We start from the raw sequence: 22,226 nt of genomic DNA, 5'->3' as shown, positions 1-22,226 counted from the left end.
CCGTAATTGGGAGCAAGAGGAACACTATGAACGGAAGCCCTATCTAAACACTCTAAGTTGGTAACTACCTTTTTTAGCCGCTCAACTTCTTGGTGCAAGGATCGATCCTAGTGGACTACCCGAATCACCCCAAGATTTTACACTCACCATATGTGTTCCCTTGGTTGTGCTTATGGCACTTCCATGACAAAGCCAATATCTCTTGTGGGAAACCACTTGGTGTGAGGCAAAGGAGCATTAAGTGTGGGCCAAGTTGTTGAGTAATGAACCATGTCCTTTAGGTAGATATTGCTTGATGTGTTCTCAAATGTGGTATACCAGTGAAAATCTTTTGAACATACACATTACGATAATTCTAGAGAATTCTTTTGAGACGTCACATATGCTTGTATCATGCAAGGTTGCTTTGTCCCTTGCTTGATTGTTTGAAGACTACTCCATGTGTCACTATATTGCTTGGAAAGAAATTGTTTTTGAACATCAAACTTGCTATGCTATCAACTATTGTCAAACTTTATCAACAAAGTCAAAACATCAAATGCAAACATTTTCTTGTGTTGCTTGCTAAGGGGAGTCTCATCATTTGACTTTGATTTTCTATGTTTCTAGTTTTTGAACATGCTTAAAGTGGCTCTTTGGTCTTAGTTCTCTTGGTCTTTTTGTTTTCATGGTCTATGTTTGCTTGCTAGTTATCCTTTTGCTGAAATGGTTTCCTTGATTTCTTGACTACACTCTTGGGTTCGAGAGTTGTTCACTTGTCACCCTGCTTGCTCTATCTATTTGGCTATTTGGGCATCTTGCCTAGCTATTGACTTGAGTCATTCATGTCGTAAGTTTCTTGGACATATTTTTTGACAAGTTTCTTTAATCTCTCTCTAATATCTTGGCAAGTGAACACTCTACCTCCTATAGTTTCAACATCAAGTTATCTTCTAGACTATTTTATGCTTGGCTTTGCATCTAAAACTATGGGATCTAAATCTTGTGCTACCAAACTTCAACCAAATCTAGATGATCATGATATCCTCCATGTCACTAAAGAGTTTCAAGATCTATATGCACAATACAAAGAACTAGAAGAGACAAATGATCTTTCTTACCTTCATTTCTCTAAGCGCATGACAAAAATGAAGTCTAAAATTGAGAAAAGGTTAGAGGAGAAGATTGCATCATTACATGAATCTTACTTAAGGTCTTTACATGCATATGAGTCACCTTCTTTGAGGTCATCCTCTTCTTCTAGGTCTACATGCTCTACTTCAAGACATCAAATGTCTTCATCTTCTAGACCTAAAGACCTCTTTAGAGAACAAGCAAGTGATACCTCTTTTGAGCCTATGCTAAAATTTCATGATGGACCTATCTTTGACCAAGATAATGATGAAGACATGGATGTATACCATTCACTTGAGAAAAAAAAAGAAGATCCTAGACATATTTTTGAGAGGACTTTTACTCCCTTGGAACATTCTTATGATGACATTTTGCAAACACTTCTTGGCAATAAGATCATCATGTTACCTAAGTCTAGCTCATATGGAAATCCATTCTTGGATATCTATTGTTATTATCATCAACATAATGAGCATAGTACTTCAAATTGCATTGAGCTAAAACATAAAATCCAAGATCTTATGGATAATGGAATTATTGGAACCTCTAGTGACTCATGTGCTAAGGATACTTCTCTTGAGCAAGATTATGTTGATGAACCTATGTCTAGTAGTGGCTCCATTACATCTTCCACTTCTTCCAACACTCGTGCATCTCCCAACACTTCAAATATTTCCAACATGCCTCCATCAAATAAAGAACCTAATGCTTTCCACATAGACTACGTGTATCCTCAAGGGCTACCTCTAAAAGAATCTCAAGCTAACCTTCACTTGGTTGCAAATCTTTTTCATGCTACTAATCCTAAACATCCTCAACCTTCATGCACTACTATGCCTAATCCAAGCACTACTCCATTCACTCTTCATTATCCCTTGTCCTTAGAAGTGGCTCCATGTCAAGAGGACTCTCAAAAAGAAAAAGCTATAAATGTCAAGAAAGATCAAGATCAAGCACCCTTTCATCTCTTTCAATATTTTTCCCCTCCATATTCTATATCTTATCCACCTCCTAAGTATGATGAAGACACAACTTCCATTATCTCCCTTGAGCTTACGGAAAATTATGAGAAAAGTTCTCTTCATATGCTATCCAAAGCTACTTGTCAAGATCAAAGCATCCCCTCATGTTCTACTTCTCCACATCCACTTCAAAATTGTGCTCAAGCTTCAAGTGCTTCTATTAAAAATGTTGTTCCTATGAAAGGTACTCTTGAGTCTATTGATGGCTTTGACCATGTTGCTCACTCCAAAGATGTTGATATCCCTTCCCACTATCAATTTGCATCTTCTAAATCTATCCTTGGTCCTTATCCATCAAAGCTAAAGCCTTCAAACCTTCCATCCATATTGGGGCCTTATGTTCCTCCATCTCCTACATTCACTCCTAGCTCATTCCCTAGCTCTCCTATAATACCTCGAGATCAACAAAGACACTCATCCTTGATGACTTTTCACCCATCTATCCATCTAAACCAGTCATATCAGCCTTATTCATCCACAAATCCCAAGTCCTTTGGAAGTGAGAATAAACATAAGAATCCATTAAAAAATGAAGATCACTATGTCCCATCTAATCGACATGTGAATGCTAAGAGGAAAATGCACAAAAGAGACTACAAAGGTCCACTATTAAGAGAGCTAAATCAAAGAAAATGTGGGTTCCTAAATCCATCATTGAAGAAATGCACTCTCAAGTACCCAAAGAACGAGGAAAATCTAAAGCTATGTGGATTCCCAAGTCTCTTTTAAAGGACTTGAATATTGAAAATACTTCAAAGTTGACATTCAAGCTTCCAAAGGCTTCCATTCCATCTTCTTCAAAAAATCTTTCCAAAAATATTCCAAAGCCTTCCACTCCACTTTTTTCCAAATCTTTTCTACCACCTCATACATCTAAATCTCAAGCTATTTCATCCATGATTCATCTATCATTCCAATACCCTTCAAGGTGTGTGTCAATGTTGATCTTCTCCAATATTTCAACTACCATCATGAAATCCTATAAAGCTTACACTAACTTTCTATACATGAACTATTATCTTCCATATACTCTTCCTACTACCATTTCTCTTTCATCACCTTATCAACATCTTTGAGCATACCTTTCTATGGTCTTGGCTTATCATGGCTTATCTTTCCTATAGGAGCACTATCTAAATTCAAAAAGCTTGAGCTCTTTCTAAAAATTCAAAAAAAAAAAAGAAGAAGAAAATATTTAAAAAAATGAAAAAAATGAAAATGTGCCTTAGTGAAAACCACTTCTTGTGGCACCTTGGTAGCAAAAGTAAAGAGAAATAAATTTATCCTATGGTGAAAACTACTTCTTGTGGCACCTTGGATAAGTACCATGATGAAAACCTGGCAAACAGGCATCATGCGTAATTCTTCCATCATCCATCTATCCCCTCTTCTCTCTTTGATCTTGACAATGTTGAGCTATCTTTGCATATTGGCTATCTTATCCACCAGATTTTCTATTGTGCTCTCCCATTCACTCATAGCCTCTATCTTGAGCTTTATTCTTATTGCTCTATCCCATTGCTATACTATCTAGTTGACCCCTTGGTCTTGATCATAATAAATGAAACATGGTTCTCATAGGTCTCTTGACATGGCTACTCTTTTGGACTACATGCTTCATGCTATCTCACTTGTTAGCTTCATTGCTTATCCAGCATGCTATCTTTCTCATTACTTTCATTGCTTATCCAAAATATGCTTCATATGACTATTTCACCTCTTTCCCTAGCTTGGGTACTCTTGAGGAGTGCATCCTTGAGGATCACTTTCACTTGCTTCACATTCCTTTCTTATCCATCTCTGCTTATCCACTGGCTTGTTTCTCCATCGTGTCCTATACCTTGCTAGACATTGGGACAAAATGATGTGATCTTGCTTGAGAACTAGTGATCTCTAAATTATTCTAAAATTTTCAAAAAATCCATATATGATGCTGAAAAAATCCTAAAAATCAGAAAATATCCTGAAAAAATTATCATCGTAGTGAAAACCTAGCAATAGGCACTTTGATGTATCACCAAAAAATTGAAAAAAGTCTTGAAAAAATCCGTCAACTGGTGAAAACCTGGAAAGAAGTGCTACTTGAGACCCTTGCACCTCTGTCTATCAAAATCAATCATCCACTTTGCTACACATTTCCTAGCTTGGAATTGTTTCTTGTCCTCATCTTGGGGGCATAGCTACTTAGCCTATTGAGGTATTCTTGTGCATTAGGGTTCCTTTGACAACTCACAAAATAGTGTTTCTCAACACCTCCCCCACTTTGACATCAAGTGTTTTTCAACACTTTATAGATAGTTTACCTACGGTCTCCAATGTCGCAGTATTTCTCACTATCAGAATCAAGTCTGGAAGAAATGGCCAAGTGACTTACACACACGCACTTTAACACTTAAATGACTGAGCTATGCTGACATTTATCTACTTTGTGTGCTGTCTATGATGATTTCTTTGCCATGTATTCCCTCCCTAATAGTCTTTCAAGGATGTCATTGACTAGAAGACTGGGGGCATGGGACATATTTTCTTGATTTCTGCTTATGGGTATACTTTTTTTTGTCTATAGTGTTGTAAGCATTCATGCTTGTCCTATTCAACACTTTGACTTATAAATGTATCATCCTTGATTGTTTTGCAAGACTGCACTCAGGGTTTATCCTGGCGCTTATGCCTTGATACAGGTGTAATCTTGCTAAATTAAACTTAGGGAATCTAGTCGTGTAGTTATCTTGACTTACATGTCTCTGATGCTTAGATTGGATTTCCACATACCTATCTAATATCGATCATATTCATATCCTCATAGTTATACTAGTGATGGTTGTATGATCTCATGATGTCCCTAATAAATGCTCAATGATGAAATTAAGAGTCTAAATGTTATGTGCTTCTTGCTGGTAAACCACTTTGCATATTAGCTTGCATTTTAGGTTCATTTTCTAGCTTAGTCTTGCATTCTTGCATATGGGGAGAGCTCTCTCTTCATCTTTTTGTGGACATATCAGCTAACTCCTTTCATATATTTCTTTACTTTCTTCTTGTTCATGTCTTTTCACCTTCTTAATCTTTCGCTTCATCTCTTTTCTATCTTGTCATCACATTATATAAATTTTTGACCTCTTAAATAATTTTGATGTCCTAGATTCATTTTCGGGATCGAAATCCAAATTCGAGTTCATCTTGATGGTCAAAATTGTCTTTTAAAATTCTACCTTCTTCTGAGCAGTTAGCTGACTGTTTGAGGTCTAATCTTTGAATCATCGCTGGGGCATCTTCATTTCTATGCTTTGTATCTCTTTCTATTCACCTTTTCACATCTAAATCATCTCTCTACTAGATTTGATCTAATTTTTATGCTATATCCTTCAAAGTCAACTCTAGTCAAACTGGGGCATTTCATCATTTTCTTATAGTCATTCTTGGGCTCTAATCATTTATCTGTCATATCTTGGACATTGCTATATTCTAATTTTCTCATGTCTAGCCAGTTTTTGCATCCCCTTACCTCATTTCAATTTCAATCCCGAGGGGGCAGAAATACTCTATTGCTGATTGTTACAACTATCTATTTCTTAGGAGCATTTGTTTGACCTTATCACTTGCTCTCGATCTATTCGCTTTGCTAGATGTTAGAATTCTTTTAAGATCCTAACATCATCTTCCTAGTGTTCAGTACTACTGCTATCAGGCTGTGCATTTAGGACTTGCTATCTATTTCTACATTTCACTCTTCGAAATCAGACATCTATATCTACCACTACCTACTTGGCTTTCTATTTTCTTTGACATAATGTGTTCCCAGATCGATCACACATTAGTCAAAGAGGGGCAAATGTAATCATCTAAAAATGGTCATCTAGACTATTAGCCCCCTTCTCAGCATTTTGGCTAAATTAATTTAATCATTTACCTAGACCAAATTGCTAATAATCAATTTATTTGATTATAACCTATAGTTTGACAATGCTATCCTAAGTTCATTATTTGATTAAAAGAACATGTCCCCTTTTAATTAAATAAAAGACCCCATTCTTATAACCCACTTAAAGTGCACACATAAAGTCCTTTTTCTATTTTGCAATTAAAAGAAAAGGCTTTGTGACTTTTGTCTTATATGACAAGTCAACTTATATTCTATTGGTTGATTTGTGTGTGCACATGGATCACTCCTATTTTTGAATTCCACCGTTGATCATCCACCATCTTCATCTTGATCTCCACCGTCCATACATCTTTAAAAGGGAGAGAGCTTTCCCCCTCAATCCTCATTTTGAATATTGTTATGCTGCAGGTTTTCTAACAGGTTTCTTTGGAGCTTTGTGGAGAACTTCTATTTCTTGTCTACATTCTCTCATACCATAGCATTTTAGCTTAGATTCATTTGCATGTTAGTTTAGCTTCTATTTTGCAATAATCTATCTCACATAGCTTAATATTTGGATTGTAACACTCTCATCCATGCTTAGAATAGCTGCATTTGACATTCTCATTCTAGCTTAATCTTCATTTGCATTGCATCCTTGAGGAACTCCTTGGGACATTTGCATTCTTGCATCTTGTCTTTGGAACCTCCCATTGCATGGTTTACTAGCAAGAAGAGTATCTCTAAGGCTCATCTAAGAGCCTTCTTATTCTTAAAATATACTCTCTTGCACTCCGTGGATAGGGAGCTCTAAGCCGGCATCTAAGCATTCCAACTCATGGAATTGTTTGGATAGAAGGGTTTAGAGTGGGACACTTTCGAGTGTACAATCCTTACTTATATTTTTCTCTAAAATTTCATTGTGTTATGACATATTGTATTGTCATTAATGCTAAAGAGAGAGATTGTTGAAAACAATTATTCAATTGTATATTGCCTTTGATCTTACACAAAATGTCAAGCCTTTATCAAGCAATCAGTGTCAGTCGAGCTCACTTGGGCGTTGAAGACAATTTCTAGTGTATGTTGAGCATTCTAGTGTTAACCTAATTTAGAGTTAGTATCTACGAAGCTCACTCGAGCATCAAAGGAAAACTAGTGTTAACCAAGCTCACTCGGTTGCCAAAAGAAAGTTGGTGTGGAACTAGTATTAACTAAGCTCACTTGGTTACCAAAGGAAAATTAGTTCAGGACCAGTTTTAACTGAGTTCACTTGGTTACAAAATGAAAGTTTTCTCCAAGTTAGTGTTGATCGAGTTGGGTTGGCTAACGAAGGATTTTCCTATGACAACATATTGAGTTTGACAGTTTTATTTGTTAAGTTCTAGCAGACTTGAGGGATGAAATTATAATTTGATTGTTTAAAAGTGTATTCAAGCCAACTTGACAAGGTAAATCATATAATTATAAGGTTGAGGATTGAATAGAGGGAACATGCGGAAGAGGAGAAGATGAATAAAGGAAGTGAATTGGAAGGATAACAGAGTATCCAAGTTGATTGAGCTACAAAAGAATAATTTAATCAAGAAGGATCAAGTATTCAGGCCAGAATTGAGATCTAAATATACAAAGTCAGTTGTATCACAAATCAGGTCAAGTCATTGCTACTCTCTAACAATTGTAATAGTGAATCAAATCTCCTAATAGAGTTAGCCTAACAACGATTTTTTAAATCCTCTAACAAGGTGATATTTCTAGATTGAAGTGTTTGAAGACCTCTAACAAGATCCCTCCTAATAGGGTCACACTTAACAGTGTGTTTTGTAACCTTTAATAGGGTTGACTCCTAACAGTGCTCACTTTAGAAGAGTGAAAAATAGTAACTAGTTGTAATTGGTGGTTTTCCCAAATTGGGTTTCCATGTTAAATCTCAGTGTCTCTTTTGTTCATGTTATTTTCTTTATGCTTCTGCAACTAAGTTAATTAAGGTTAAACACATTAAACATCTTAAGATTTATTATTTTTGTGCTAACCATGTGTTTATAGAGTGACAATAATTCTTAATGTTAACTGAGCTATATTGTGTTAACTGAGTAATCCTATGCTAACTGAGTTACAACAGTATATTTAGTTTCAACAGAGTTTTGGTTTTGTATTGCACTAACATCTTAAGGGATATTGGATTTGTTTTTGTGGTAACTGATTCACCCCTCCCCTATCAGTTACTCCTCTTATATTTCCAACAAGGTAGCGAGGTAATATCTTGCCTATCCCTCAAGTTTAAGTGAGGTGTGTTGACGGTAGCCTGAGGTAGGTGAATATCTACGATTTTGACATGGTCTAGGCTCTAAAGTGAGTCACATGTGTACAAACTGATTTGGAGGATGTCATAATTCTTACCAAAAACCAACTTTATCAAGCCAACCCATTATCCTTGGTATGTTATTCATGGTGCAAGAGAATATAAGGATTCTCTAGAGATACTCACCGTATGTTTTTTTCCTCATATAGGTATAAGACTTCTTGGGCTTCATATCTTAGAGTCGTCAACCTTGTAGTAAGGGGGCTTCTATTTTCCCTACTTTGAAGGTTCATTAATGTGTATTTTTTTCTATTGACTCTTGTATAGACTCACATCTTATATTGAGAGGGTCAGAGTGCACTAGAACTAAAAAACATCAAACTTGGGCTCCTCCCTATGAGCCCATGAATAACACATTAAAGCGAAATTGACCATAGGGATAACATGTTCTCTAAGTTTCTTTATTGTAATTGATCACATGAAAATCTTTTGTTGAACATACACACTTTGGTTCTATAAAAACCTTTTTTCCATAAGAGATCATTTGTGTGTCTTCCTCAGAGTTGTTTTGTCCTTTGATGGATTGCTTGCTCACTTGACCCGTTATCACAACTTGCATATCTTCCTACCTTAGTTAGGGTATACTTAGCATAGTCACTACCTAAATATGAAAGTTTTTATCCAAAAGATTCAAATCGAGTCTTCATGGTAGGTCAAACCAAGCCGAAGTTCAAAAAGGTCAAGCTCAAACCAACACTAGCCTATACAAAATGAGAAATAGAACTCAAGAGATTAGAACTTAAATAAAGAATTGTGAAACATATCAAAATTTAGAAACAAGGAATTGAAGTGGCCTTAAACATAGAGTAGTATTACAAATTCTAGAACATGACACTTAGATGTGGAGTTAATCATAGATTCATCACATACACAAACTACCTCCATGACGACTAGATCCATCTTCTTCCTCACACACTTTGAACTTGCACAATCTCACCATAGAGTTATCATTAGGAGCTATCATATAGGTCACCATACCTTAAGCATTTTAAGACCCATCATTCTTAGAGCATATTTTAGGAATCTCTAGTCAAATTATCATCCAATTACATCCTAAATCAAACCCCTGTCATATCCTATCATTGGTATCATTATCCTGGAGTTATCTATCCTATATCCTACCTCCATCATATTATTGTGACTATCCCTTAGACCAAACATTTGTCCAAGGTAGTTTATCTTGTCACTTTTGTCCCTCATCACTTATTCCATAAGTTGGGCTCCACATCTCACATCTTCTAAAGGCCATTCTAGGCTGACACATCCACCATCATCTTAAGCTCTCACATAGGAAACAAATCCCATCCATCCTCAATACCAAGATAATCTTTTTGTCCCATAGGCATCACATCCTTAAGACTAATCCTTTGTTATTTTCCTTTGCATCATCACACATCCTATCCACTTGTATTATTAAATATCCTCATATTCTTAAGAAATCCTTCCATTATAAATTTGATATCATCCTCTAATCACTAGAAGGTCTTAGAGATCATTACACACTTTACATTCACCATCATATCAATTGCATCCCATGTCTCAGTGTACTATCATTTCATGTCACCCATTACACATCTCAATGAGAATAATAGGAAGAATAAAGATATGGACACTAATCTCAATGGAAGTTCCACTAGTTCATAGCTCAACCCTGAGGCTTCCATGGACATGTATGACCCACCCCCTCAAAATCTAGAAATAAATACAAAAAACATTACAAGTTAAAGACCTATTGCAACCACCTTAGGGACATTCATATACCAACTTGGACATGCATTACCTATCAACTCAATCATTGATAGAAATAAATATGCCATCATGGCAAATTTTCAGAGAGATAATATTGGAGCACTTGACTTTGGCACAACACTACCAACTATGGGAATCACAAACTCTAGACATCCCTTATTTGGTAGATTTTCACTACTTGTTGGTCCTTCTACTTCCAATGACCCCCTTTACATTCTTAGAGGAGGACACCAAATAGTAATATAATAGGTCATAGACCCAAATATAGGATCTACCCAACTCGGTTCCCCCATCCCTCAAAATAACCAACCATCCATCACATAGTCATTGGTTCATGCCACACCAAGTGAACCCACCACATCACAAGTGACATCCACCAATATTCTTATTACCACTACAACTATCACATAACCCATGTCTACCTTGTTGAGCATTGTAGGGCCCATCGTCACTCAAGCAATTATCCAAAATGTCACCATCCAACAACAAGCATACATGTCAAACACCAAAGTACCTTCCCATACAGGTACACACCCATAATATGTTAGGAAAACCATGGCTTCCCAACCCAATGTGTAGACCTATCTAGCCCAAGAATCACAAAAATAACAATATGTGCAATATATGTAACAATAGTCTATCCATTCACGCAACAATCACATAATCACCTAGCATAACAGTACTCATAGAATCCACTCCTACATTAGTAATATATCCAGTCACCACCACAACAACCACAAACTCCTATTCAAGTGATATGATAGTCGTTATTCCAACAACCTAAGTTCACAAATCAAAACCCTCCATATTCACCCACTCCATCTGATACATATCTTACATTGGGGTCAATTGGATTCGGGCACTTCCCACAACACCCATTAATTTGGAATGGGGAGAAATGAAAAATTCAATCAAATATCTTAAAGACGAAAATGAGACCAAGACATTTGAACTTGAGAACATGTGCCCATATCCCTTTGATAGGTCTATAGCAACAACACCCTTCCTAAAACACTTTGAGATACCAAAATTCAATAGATTTAGAGGGAAAGGAGATCATGTGACACACATAAAAGAATTAACATGCACTATTAAGAAGTGGCCTATAGTGATGTCTTCCTCGTACATATATTCCCAAGGAGCCTCAACAACTGCTCTCTTAAATGGTTTTATCAAATACCCTATGAAACCATCAACACATTCACATGACTCTCTAAAACTTTTGTTGCACAATATGCTCACTTGGTTGAGACTGAACTTTTAGTGGTTTACCTAGTCCACAAAAAATAGAAGGGTCCAAAAGTCTTGCTAACTTCCTACAGAGATGGCAAATCTTACAACCCGAGTGTTATGAAACTTATAAGAATAACTCCTTGCCAACATGTTTATTAGAGATACACATAATGAAGCTTGTGTATCACATGTGTATGAACTATTTGCAAACTATCAAGGATATCAGAGAGAAGGGTATGGACCTAGAGCAAGGAATCAAAAAATATGGAGTCATTAAACTATAGAAAGAAAATACCCAATGGTGGAGTCACTCAAATGACAAATTGTGGTAGTGGATAAGAACAAAAGCACAAAGATTGATGGTGCTACTAACCTGAAGCATGTTCGTGTGGTGGGCATTGTGCAAAATCCACCAACCCCTTATTACCAACAATAATTCTAACAACCACAATCATATCAAAAACACTTGTACCAACAAATGGCTTATAGATAACATGCTCCAATATTTCCTTGAAAGGCATTATTAAATCAAAAAAATCCATATCTGTCACAGCTAGACAAAAGCCACATATATACAATGATCCAAAATAGGTTTTCACTCCCCTTGGTGAGACTTAGATGTTATCTTTGGAAAAATGGTGAAACATAATCTCGTGGTCATTTCATAGACATGACCACTTGACAAAATTCAACCTAAACCCACATGGTACAAAGAGAATGAGTTTTATGCCTATCATTGAGTCAAGGGACATGCCACAATCAAGTGTATGAAGATTAATTTTTATGTGTAGGATCTTATAGATCACAAGGAAATTATATTAGGGGAAAATACATAGGCTTCTCTGAATGCAAGATTATAAATCTATAAAAATGTATTCCCGCCGCATAACAAGAACTCAAACAAAGCACCTGCCCATAACACCAACAATTGCAACAACAACAACACTATAAATAATAACAATTGAAAACACAATCAAGGTGAATTCCACGGTAAAATATGACATCATAACTTACATCAACTTTAATAATTTAATTTGGTATATATCCCAAGAGGAGTCCTTTGTCAATGACATACATATCAAGGGAGTTCAGTGACAATGTGTAGTTAAAACCTAGAGTAGTCAGATATCTGTCACACAATCCAGCTATGATTGCTCCCTCAGGAGCACAATACAACATTCTAGAATATATTGGGAATATGTTAGCCCATATTTCCATCTTAGATTTCCTTCACACTAGCCCACTTCATCAAGATATCCTCAAAAAGACTCTTCATGAATCTCATGCCTTAACAAATATCAATGCAACTAAATTTAGAAACTTCATAGGACACCTATCTACATCATGTGGCATACCATTCAAACCCTATGACATCCTTGAAGTTGAACCATACTAAAACCTTCCACTCTATATTATAATCGTGGTCTTTGACTTTACTATTAAACGGGTCATGATAGATAATGGGTCAACCCTAAACTTATGTACTTTGAAATTCATAAAACAAGCAAGGTACACTGAGGCAAACATCATGGATAAAGTCATCATGATCAAGACATATGACTTAAAAATAATATCAAAAGGTACTATATTGTTTCCTATCAAAGTTGGCCCGACCATTCTAGAGACATTATGCCACATGATTGATCTTAACCTACCATCCAACATCCTCCTTGGTCGACCTTGGACTTGTTCTATGAAGGTCATTCCATCCAAATATAATCAATACATTAAAATTCCACATCAAGGCATTGAGATGACCATACAAATTTTCTTGAACCTTTAACATGCTTCCATGCATTGGAAGCATCATACCCCTACAATAATCATTGTCCTAATCTCAAAACTGGCACTTCCATCGCCAACTTCCAATAAGTCTCATGATCCACATACTATCCTTGCCTCCACATTATACACTATTAATATCAACCTTTGGGGTTATGGTGAGTATAGCCTATTAGACACATTTACACCTAACATCTTTCTCCTTAACCCACATACAAAAGGGTGGTCATCACATTATGGCCCAAATAAAGACACCACACCGTAATTTAAGTAGATTGGGCCATTCATGTTTGTAACCAATAAAGTCTTGAATGGAAAGGAGATGGTCCCAAACATCAACACCCAGTTGTATAAAGACCCACCTCCCAAGGGTGAATGATTGATTGACTATTTCAAAGAAAAATATCCCAACTCACACTAACTTGCTATAAAGCAATGGGATTATCAAGGAGGCGGTTTAGGCTGAGAAGAAATAAGAATAAAAAAACCCTATAGAGGTGTGTGTACAAACTTGACACAAATGCCTTGGTTTTGGACTCTCTACAACTGGAGGGACTGATGAGAATGGTCACACCTTCCTAAACATCTAAAACGAACTCATAGAGGTCGAAGACATCCTTGAAGAGGTTGAAAAGACAACCTATAGTGGTATTTCCAATGATGACATCTTCCTAGATGTTAGAATATATAGTGCATTGATATAACTAAGAGGGGTGGAATCAATTATCCAACTAATATCACAATTATCAATCTTAATCAAACTTAACCATATGAGTAATATAAACTATAACCACAACAAGATACTCGTACACAATAACACTAGATATGTTAACTATGAAAACCCTTGATCTGAGGGAAAACCCCAGTGGGGATGGTACCCACAAGATGATGTACTAATATAAATATTCCTTGTTAGACGATGGACCCTCTTTTGTGAATACATTTAGTACATATGAGTTTAGGAATTGTGGAAGACAGTTGGACCCACTTCCCAAATAGCTTCGAGGGAAAGACTAATGATCCCACTATCCAAATGATCTCTATACTATTCCTTGCAGAATAATAGAATGGTATTGCATTGTTCCTTCCTCTTTCTCTATCCTGTCAACCAGACCTTCTCTCCTTCTGATCTTGTAACCAGATCACAAATCTCACATCCAATAATCCCCTGGATTGCTTACATGCACTCCTCAAGCACTCTGCTTCTTTTTTCACTTCGCACTTCTTGCAACAACAAATACACAATACTTGAACACACTTACAATCAAGGAAAATATCTTTCTTTTATACCATATCTTCATAATAATTCCTTGAGTCGGCCTTGAGGCTTTCCTAATTAATTACAATAAGATAATTGATTAATTACAATTACAATAACATTGTTAGTTCATAGTCTATACAAAACTTCACATGTGCGATAGGGCTTGCACACCGCTGACATCATTAGCTGACTATCCTCTATCACTACTTAACTACACATCTCTTCATTAAATCTTAGATGTAAGATAGTCAACAAACATCAAGAACTTCTTTTCCAATACTTTGTCTCTGAATTGTTCTTTATAAATTAGATACAACTTCTATTCATCTTTGACTCAGACTCTACGCACTTGACCTCATCATTAGGACACTATGCCGAACATGTCCATAATTGCACATCACTAGACAATCAAACCATTGTCCATACATCAAGATCTATGTCCTCTATTCAACCAGTCTTTACAGAAACCATGCCATGTTGACATCAATGACAAACACAGTCATGAATACAACATGTTGATATTCCCCAGTGTTCAAGATACTCCCCAAATGTAGTATCATCAACATTCATGCTAACAATCTCCCCCTTTGACATTGACAGAAACATAGATGAATAAACATCTAAGTTCCAAGAATACCAAGCAAAACTTTGTTACTGCCTCTGTTCTCATCTTCTCAAATCCTCTCAATCAAGCAAGTTTCAAATCCTTTGGATTTTGAGAGTAGAATCAACCGTCCCACACTAAAAAGAATCTCAAACACAACAGATGCACACAGGTGCATATTCCTTCTTCTTAGACATCACTTGTTTACTTCACACTAAATAATTCATAATACATCAGGTGCATATCCCCGCTTCCTTTCATGAATCTCTCTAAATCTCTCTAAAGAGATATCTCCCCCATACTTAGAAGATGTGTTTTTCATGCATATTCTTCCCCATTGACATCAATGTTAAAGACCTCAAACAAATTAAAAAATTCCAATTGTTATAACTACTTCTTCACCTCTTCAACCAGCTCAAGTGTCCAAAAACACTGTTCAATACCAAATACCAAGAGTCCTCAGTGACTCAGTATATATCAGATACTCCATCATACAGGAAGCATCAACATTTAGTCTAGGCCAACAATAGTGCTCTATACCATTGGACTGATGCACTCTTTGCATCATCTACTCAAAAGTAGGTAGGGGCATAACCTCAAGCATACCTCTCAAGTACTCAAAAGTATCTTTAGGAAAAGGCCTCATAAAGATATCTACAATATGATCTGTAGTACTTACATACTCCAATATGATCTCCTTTTTTGTTACTCTCTTTCTCATTACATGATACTTAATAGATATATGCTTGGTCTTAGAATGCAATACAAGATTCTTAGACATACTCATTGTATTTGTGTTATCATGGTAAATGATAATAGGTTCTTCAAACTCATTTATGATATCCTTCAACATCTACTTCATCTACATAACTTGATTATAGTTATTTTTTGCTGCAACGTACTCTAACTCAGTAGTGCTCTATAAAATACAATCTTTCTTCTTGCTTAACCAAGAAACCAATCTTCCTCCAAGAAAGAATGCTCCACCATTGATGCTCTTTTTGTCATCCATACTGCCTACCCAATCCACATCAGTATATGCACATAGAGTGAAATCACTCGATCTATCATACCAAATTTCATAATCAGATGTCCCTGTCAAATATCTAAACATTCTCTTTCCTACTACAACATGATATTCCTTAAGATCAACTTGAAATCTAGGTACAATCCCAACTGCATTTGTAATACGTGGTCCCCACCTCCCTAGTCTCCTTTGGGGCTATCTAGCTTGTCATGTTATCTCTATGGGCACAAGTACACTTGCATTTGTACATTTATAAGATTGATCCATCCCTCTTTCATTTGGTCCTTAAATTGGCCACTTTATAGATCCCTAAATGGAGACAAGCTTTCCTTAGGGACTAATTTATTTTGATGGTTTAACTAACATTTCATATCTTGCTTGACTATCAATGCCATTTTGTAGCGGTGCCTTCTCTTTGCATGATCCATAGTAACACAAAACCTTACTAGACAAGTTGTTCATGTCTTTTTCTTTCTATTCAAGATTTATGATCAAGTGAAAGACTAATTTTAATTTTTTTTAATAGTAGATGGAAGGTGCCCAAAGAAGAATGGGAAGAAAAAAACTTACATTTAGTGCAACAAAGGAGTGTTCAAAATGAGATGATATCTCACAAGTATGCAACTTATGAAGATATTTTCAACTGGATTGAAAACAACCAAACTTTAAACAACCCAAATGAGCTTCGACATTTTTTTAGACAACATTAAAATGTCTTCATTTATTAGTCCCTCCTATCTATAGGCGAGACTTATGTTTTTGATTAACTGATTCTAGTATTAGTTTGTCTTGATAGATATGCTCAAACAAATATTAAATAAAATCTTTAATCTTTCTAAAGTCTGTGACATATTTTACCATTTTTGATGACTGTATTTTGTTTTCTTCCATTTAAAACTTTCTATTTTTCTTTCTAGCCAATGAAATTGAGCAAACAAACTATCCAACAGAAGACTATATTGTAAGTATGGTTTTAGTTGAAAATATGCGTCACACTATAATTAATTTGATCACGCATAGATATTCTATTATTCTAAAGAGTAAATAATAAATATACTTTTAAAGAGTAATTTAAGTTGATTTAAATAAGTGATTATCACTTAGACCTATTTATATGAGATTAATACTTTTACATCAACTATTTTATTGGAAAGTTGTGTTTAATCAAATATTAGTTTCTAAACTTTAAGCCTTTTATTTTCATTTTTCAGAATATTAAAATATTTATTTTACTATTAGCAAATGTAAAATTAATATTATATTTTTATCAATGCAAATTAGTTGGTAACTTAATTTTTATGATGATTTTACTTTGACAATGACAGTGCTTAGATTTTGGTGTAATAGCAAGTCTTTTAAAAAGTTATGTTTTGGTTTTAATATAAATTAAAATAATTATGTTTATAATGCACGTGAAACAAATTTTAAAAATTATTTTATTTTCATCATCTTAGGTAAAAAAAAGTAATAAAAATAATAATAAGATAACTAGTTAACATCAATTTTATACAACTTGAAGCTCAATAAATCCTATCATTTTTTAGTCCCGTTTCTTGTTTTTTGAGCTATAGGTTGCATAATATCAATAGAAAATGTTTCTCTACACTGCAATAGCTACGATTCATACAAGATTGTGTATGTGACAATAACTTTGAATCATTCGAAAGAAGGCCTTGTAAAGTGTATGCCAAGGCTTGCAAGATAAATCAAATCATCTTGTTTTCATTATTTGTTTCTCTTTTTGTTGCCTCTAATTCTAAGCTGAGAATAAGAATAAATTAAATTGTGAATGCTTGGCAACATATGCCTCCAAGGCTACTTCCATGTGTTGAATAATGTATACATTCATTGGATTCATTTATAAATTAAACAAATACATCTTTGGTATACATATTAAATTGTACCCTATTACATGTTAATTTTTATACTATTTTTCTATCGGTATGACCCTTAGATCTCCTTCCAATACAAGTACTGGTTATGAGTTTTTAATATTTTTCTAACACTTTAGTTCTAGTGTTTGAGCAAATAGAAGTTGTGTCCACTAAAAATGGTGAATAATTTGGAAAACCTAGGATTGCTTTTAAACAAAAGTATTCCTTCTTGCAAGGCCGACTTAGTGAACTAGATCCTCAACACATTTTAGTGGCTCTTCTTATCTATGAATCTAAATTTTATAGAGAAAACAACAAAAGAAATTAAATGTCATGAAATTTAATGGGTCGGTGTACAATTATTCCTTTCAAGTATGTTATAATCTGCGCAGTTTCTATTATTCTTCTATTCATTAATCTAATATCTTAAGCATCTTTCCTAAACACCTAGTTTTATTGGAGTATAGTGTGACTTTAGTATCTATTATAAATATACATATACTCAACCCCTGAAAACCCCTATTATCAAGCATATTACTATCACTTGTACAATATAAATATTTCTGTTAACAATCAACATGAAATTAGTTCAAGACATCAATCATTGGAAACCTCAACACATCTAAAAAGGCCTCAATTATTTAGGGCAAAAATTGAAATATTTTGTATAATTCACCATTCTCCATCTTGACCCATGGTTCTCTCACTAACTTCGATGTTAAAAATAATACAATCAATATCTTAAATTTTAGACAACATGGTCCACCTTGGATAATTTATTTGATTGTAGATGTGATAATATTTAGCATCTCTTCATGGGTCACCCTAACATTACAATTCTATTTGTACTTCAATAGTTTTATTTTATTTCTTATTTATCTGGAGCTCCTAGTTTCTCATTTAGCTTTGTTAACCATAATTATTGTCACAATTTTGTTTACATTTAAAATTTAATTTTTTAACATCTTAATTTGAAAAAAATAAAATGAACCTGCACTAAATTATGGTGTGAGCTTTATGTAAATATTTCCTATCTAATTCTTTCCCTTAGTCCACCTTTGCATACCTTCAACCTTTGTATATGTTAACTTTTTTACATAAGGGGGACTCTAGCTGTAACAAAGCTCTGGTTCATTAAAAAATATTCTATTTATCATAAAACAATTTTAATTATTTTTTAACCATTTTTCACTTCATGTAAATTATAATTCCTAAAACCCCATAAAACGACATTTGGAAATAAAATTTACCCGCGTTGACTCGTGCGAGAGCGGAAAATAGAGAGCAATACATGTATAAAAAACAGATAACCAAATCAGAATCCTCGCACGAAACAAAAGCGGTCCCTTGAAATTCGAACAAAATCCTACGATCCAGATGATGCCAACCTGGCAATCCGCACCTACATATCTCCACCAATAAAATTCTAGAAAGTGCCGTATATATATGAATCTCTCAAACCCTTGCTGTTACAATTAAAATTTAACAATCAATCGTGTAGAGGGAAAAGCTTAGAAAGATCAGCGATGGCGCCCAGAGCAGAGAAAAAGCCGGCAGAGAAAAAGCCAGCGGAAAAGGTCGTGGAGGAGAAAAAAGTTGCAGAGAAAGCTCCTAAGCCCAAGGCAGAGAAGAAGCTTCCCAAGGGAGGAGGAGAAGACAAGAAGAAAAAGAAGGCGAAGCGCAATGTAGAAACTTACAAGATCTACATTTTCAAGGTGCTGAAGCAGGTGCATCCTGATATTGGGATTTCTAGCAAGGCTATGGGGATTATGAACTCCTTTATCAATGATATTTTCGAGAAGCTTGCTCAGGAGGCTTCTAAGCTGGCGCGGTACAACAAGAAGCCTACTGTTACTTCCAGGGAGATCCAGACTGCTGTGCGTCTTGTCTTGCCAGGAGAGCTCGCCAAACATGCCGTTTCTGAGGGCACCAAGGCTGTTACTAAGTTTACCAGCGCTTGAGAGGGTTTGGCCTAGAAATGCCGCTTTTTGTTGGCCTTGTAAATTATTTTAGGGGTTGTATTTTTATTATTTGACTATTTGGTGAACTTTTTGCTAATGTAAGGTAGTTTCTGCTGTAATGAGGGGATCTGGTCTAGTTTGACCTGTTACTGCTACGTTTTTTCTTCCCTACAAAGAAAGAACTTCTATGCGTTTTTGCCTTTTCTGTGATGTATGCGTGGATTCATCATAGTTCAGTATGTGTATATTCTGTAGTGAAAATGAATGTTTTAGGTATAGATATACTTATTGTCTGTTAAATTGAGTTGAATCTAATATTTTTGAATAGATAAATGGTTGGCCTCGGGGAAAATACAAATGAGGGGGCCTTTCGAATATCTAGGATTGTGTAAATAATTTTTGTTATCAGTGTTTCAAATAACGTTTTTGTTCACTGAATTCTCAGGAGAAAACGATTTGTGATTTTCAACATGGTTGAAACATAATATTTATTAGAGAAATATCGAATTTTAACAGAAGTATGCAAATTTTTTTGGTCAGTGTTTTGAATAATGCTCTCCTTCATATCTGGGGGAGGAAACAGAGTATGATCTGAAACATCAGTGTAACAAGATATTTATGTTCTCAAAGTTTGAGGGCTTGAGAGCTTTGTGATGAATAGTACGTGAGAACTACTAATCTTAACGGAACAAGATACGTTACGGTGTCAAATTCGAGAGATTTTAAAGAATTCAATGATGAACTGCCAATTTTTAGAACGGTTTTAAATAAATTGGAAACAATTTATTTCTATTGATTTTGCAATTTCTATTAAGGAAGCATGGCTGTTTCATGGTTGAGTACATCCTGGATATATGGTGTTTTATGTAGATAGAATTTATTTTCCTCTGCAATGAATGGAAAGGTATAAATTTCGAACTTCTAATAGGCAGCAGTCCTGATGTGATTAGTCCTCCATCGGGATAACATAAATAATGGGAACGATGGAATTTAAGGACATGTTCAATTAATTTTTGATATATTTTGAAACAATGCTTTTCTTCTTTGCATCTTCAGGAGAACCAAAATGCTTTTGGCTTATGTGGTCAACAAGTGTTACAAATTCCAATGAATTTTCTTGTCACGGATTGTGGACAGAATGATCTGAAAATGTTGCCGAATAAGCTCTCAAGTTCTAGAGAATTTGAAGTCTTTAAAAATAAAGACGTGGAATCAGATAGCTTTAATATTGAATGCTCTAACAAAAATAGTAGTAATGGATGGAGTAAAATATACTTGTGTTGGCTATGTTTCAGGAAGAATGTACTAAAAAGTAAATTATTTTTTTTTAAAGAAAACACACTGATTTTTTTAAAATTATTTTTTTGACTAGTTCTGTTATAGATTCTAGAACATACAGATGGTGAAAAAAATCATTAAACATTTCAACAAAATGTTATGTTTTAGATCTTTTAAATTTTGATTAAATATACATATTCACTATTAGAGGTCACCTCTGTATCTTCTAAATCTTTATTTACAATTCTGTATGTATGTTGACCGACCACAGAGAAGTGTGATATATATTTTTTAAAATTATCTTTAAAAAAGTGCAAGGGAGAAATGAATGGTATACTTTAATATTGTTAGTGAAATTGATTAGTGCAAGGGACTCTATAATCATAGTTTGTAAAATTAATATTTCTTTCATGGCTGACCTGTTATAGCTTTTGACAGTGAAACCTCTGTGAATGACTGTATACAACAAACATTCTGAAAAGGTGCTGTTCAGTTTCAGTATACCAATTTGAAAAATAAATAAATATATATTATAATCATATTATCTAAACATCAAACTAAGTCTTAACAGATTGTGGAAATTGTGGTTCAAATGTCAAGTGGGACATCTTTGTGGAATTCTAAATGATGATTCTTGGTTTTCTATTGATTGTATTTGTCTCATTGTAAAAGGTGGATTCTAAGGTGGATTCTAAGTTGTGATTCCTAGTCTTTCAAATGTTATTTTTAGTGCAGATATTCCAAAGGAATTTGACTAAACTCCTAGTCTTTTGAATGTTATTTTTATAGTGCAGTTACTCCAAAAGAACTTGACTAAACTTGTAATTCTTATGTTGTTGCTTGAATGAACACAAGATTTATAAATGATTCAATAAATAAACATCAAATTAAAATTTGTTCTTACCAAAAGGAACAGTTATTTTAAAAAACTTACTTCTATATATTTTAAGAAAGAGCAGCGTGTCAAGTCCGACTTAAATTAAGAAAAGAGAAACGAAAAGATTGAAAGAAAAGGGCATCAAATTTGTCTAATGTTGAGAAGTGAGTACATCTGTGATGTAATTAGGGTAGGTAGACATGGTTGATTAGTTGTTTTGT

The 22,226-nt window shown here is 34.8% G+C and overlaps 1 protein-coding gene across 1 annotated transcript; it reads left to right on the top strand.

Moving 5' to 3' along the window:
• The first annotated feature begins 19,355 nt into the window (after positions 1 to 19,355).
• Positions 19,356 to 20,005, top strand: LOC149578251 (histone H2B.1-like). Its single transcript, XM_089827942.1, has one exon. The coding sequence runs from the start codon at positions 19,416 to 19,418 to the stop codon at positions 19,848 to 19,850; it is 435 nt and encodes a 144-aa protein (XP_089684068.1). The 5' UTR covers positions 19,356 to 19,415; the 3' UTR covers positions 19,851 to 20,005.
• The last annotated feature ends 2,221 nt before the right edge of the window (positions 20,006 to 22,226 follow it).

The sequence above is a fragment of the Cupressus sempervirens genome, chromosome 1, assembly GCF_028749045.1.
Source record: "Cupressus sempervirens isolate cs-2001-9-10 chromosome 1, ASM2874904v1, whole genome shotgun sequence".
Taxonomy (NCBI): domain Eukaryota; kingdom Viridiplantae; phylum Streptophyta; class Pinopsida; order Cupressales; family Cupressaceae; genus Cupressus; species Cupressus sempervirens.
Note: the sequence above shows the minus strand (reverse complement) of the source record. Positions and strands in the feature narration are given on the sequence as shown.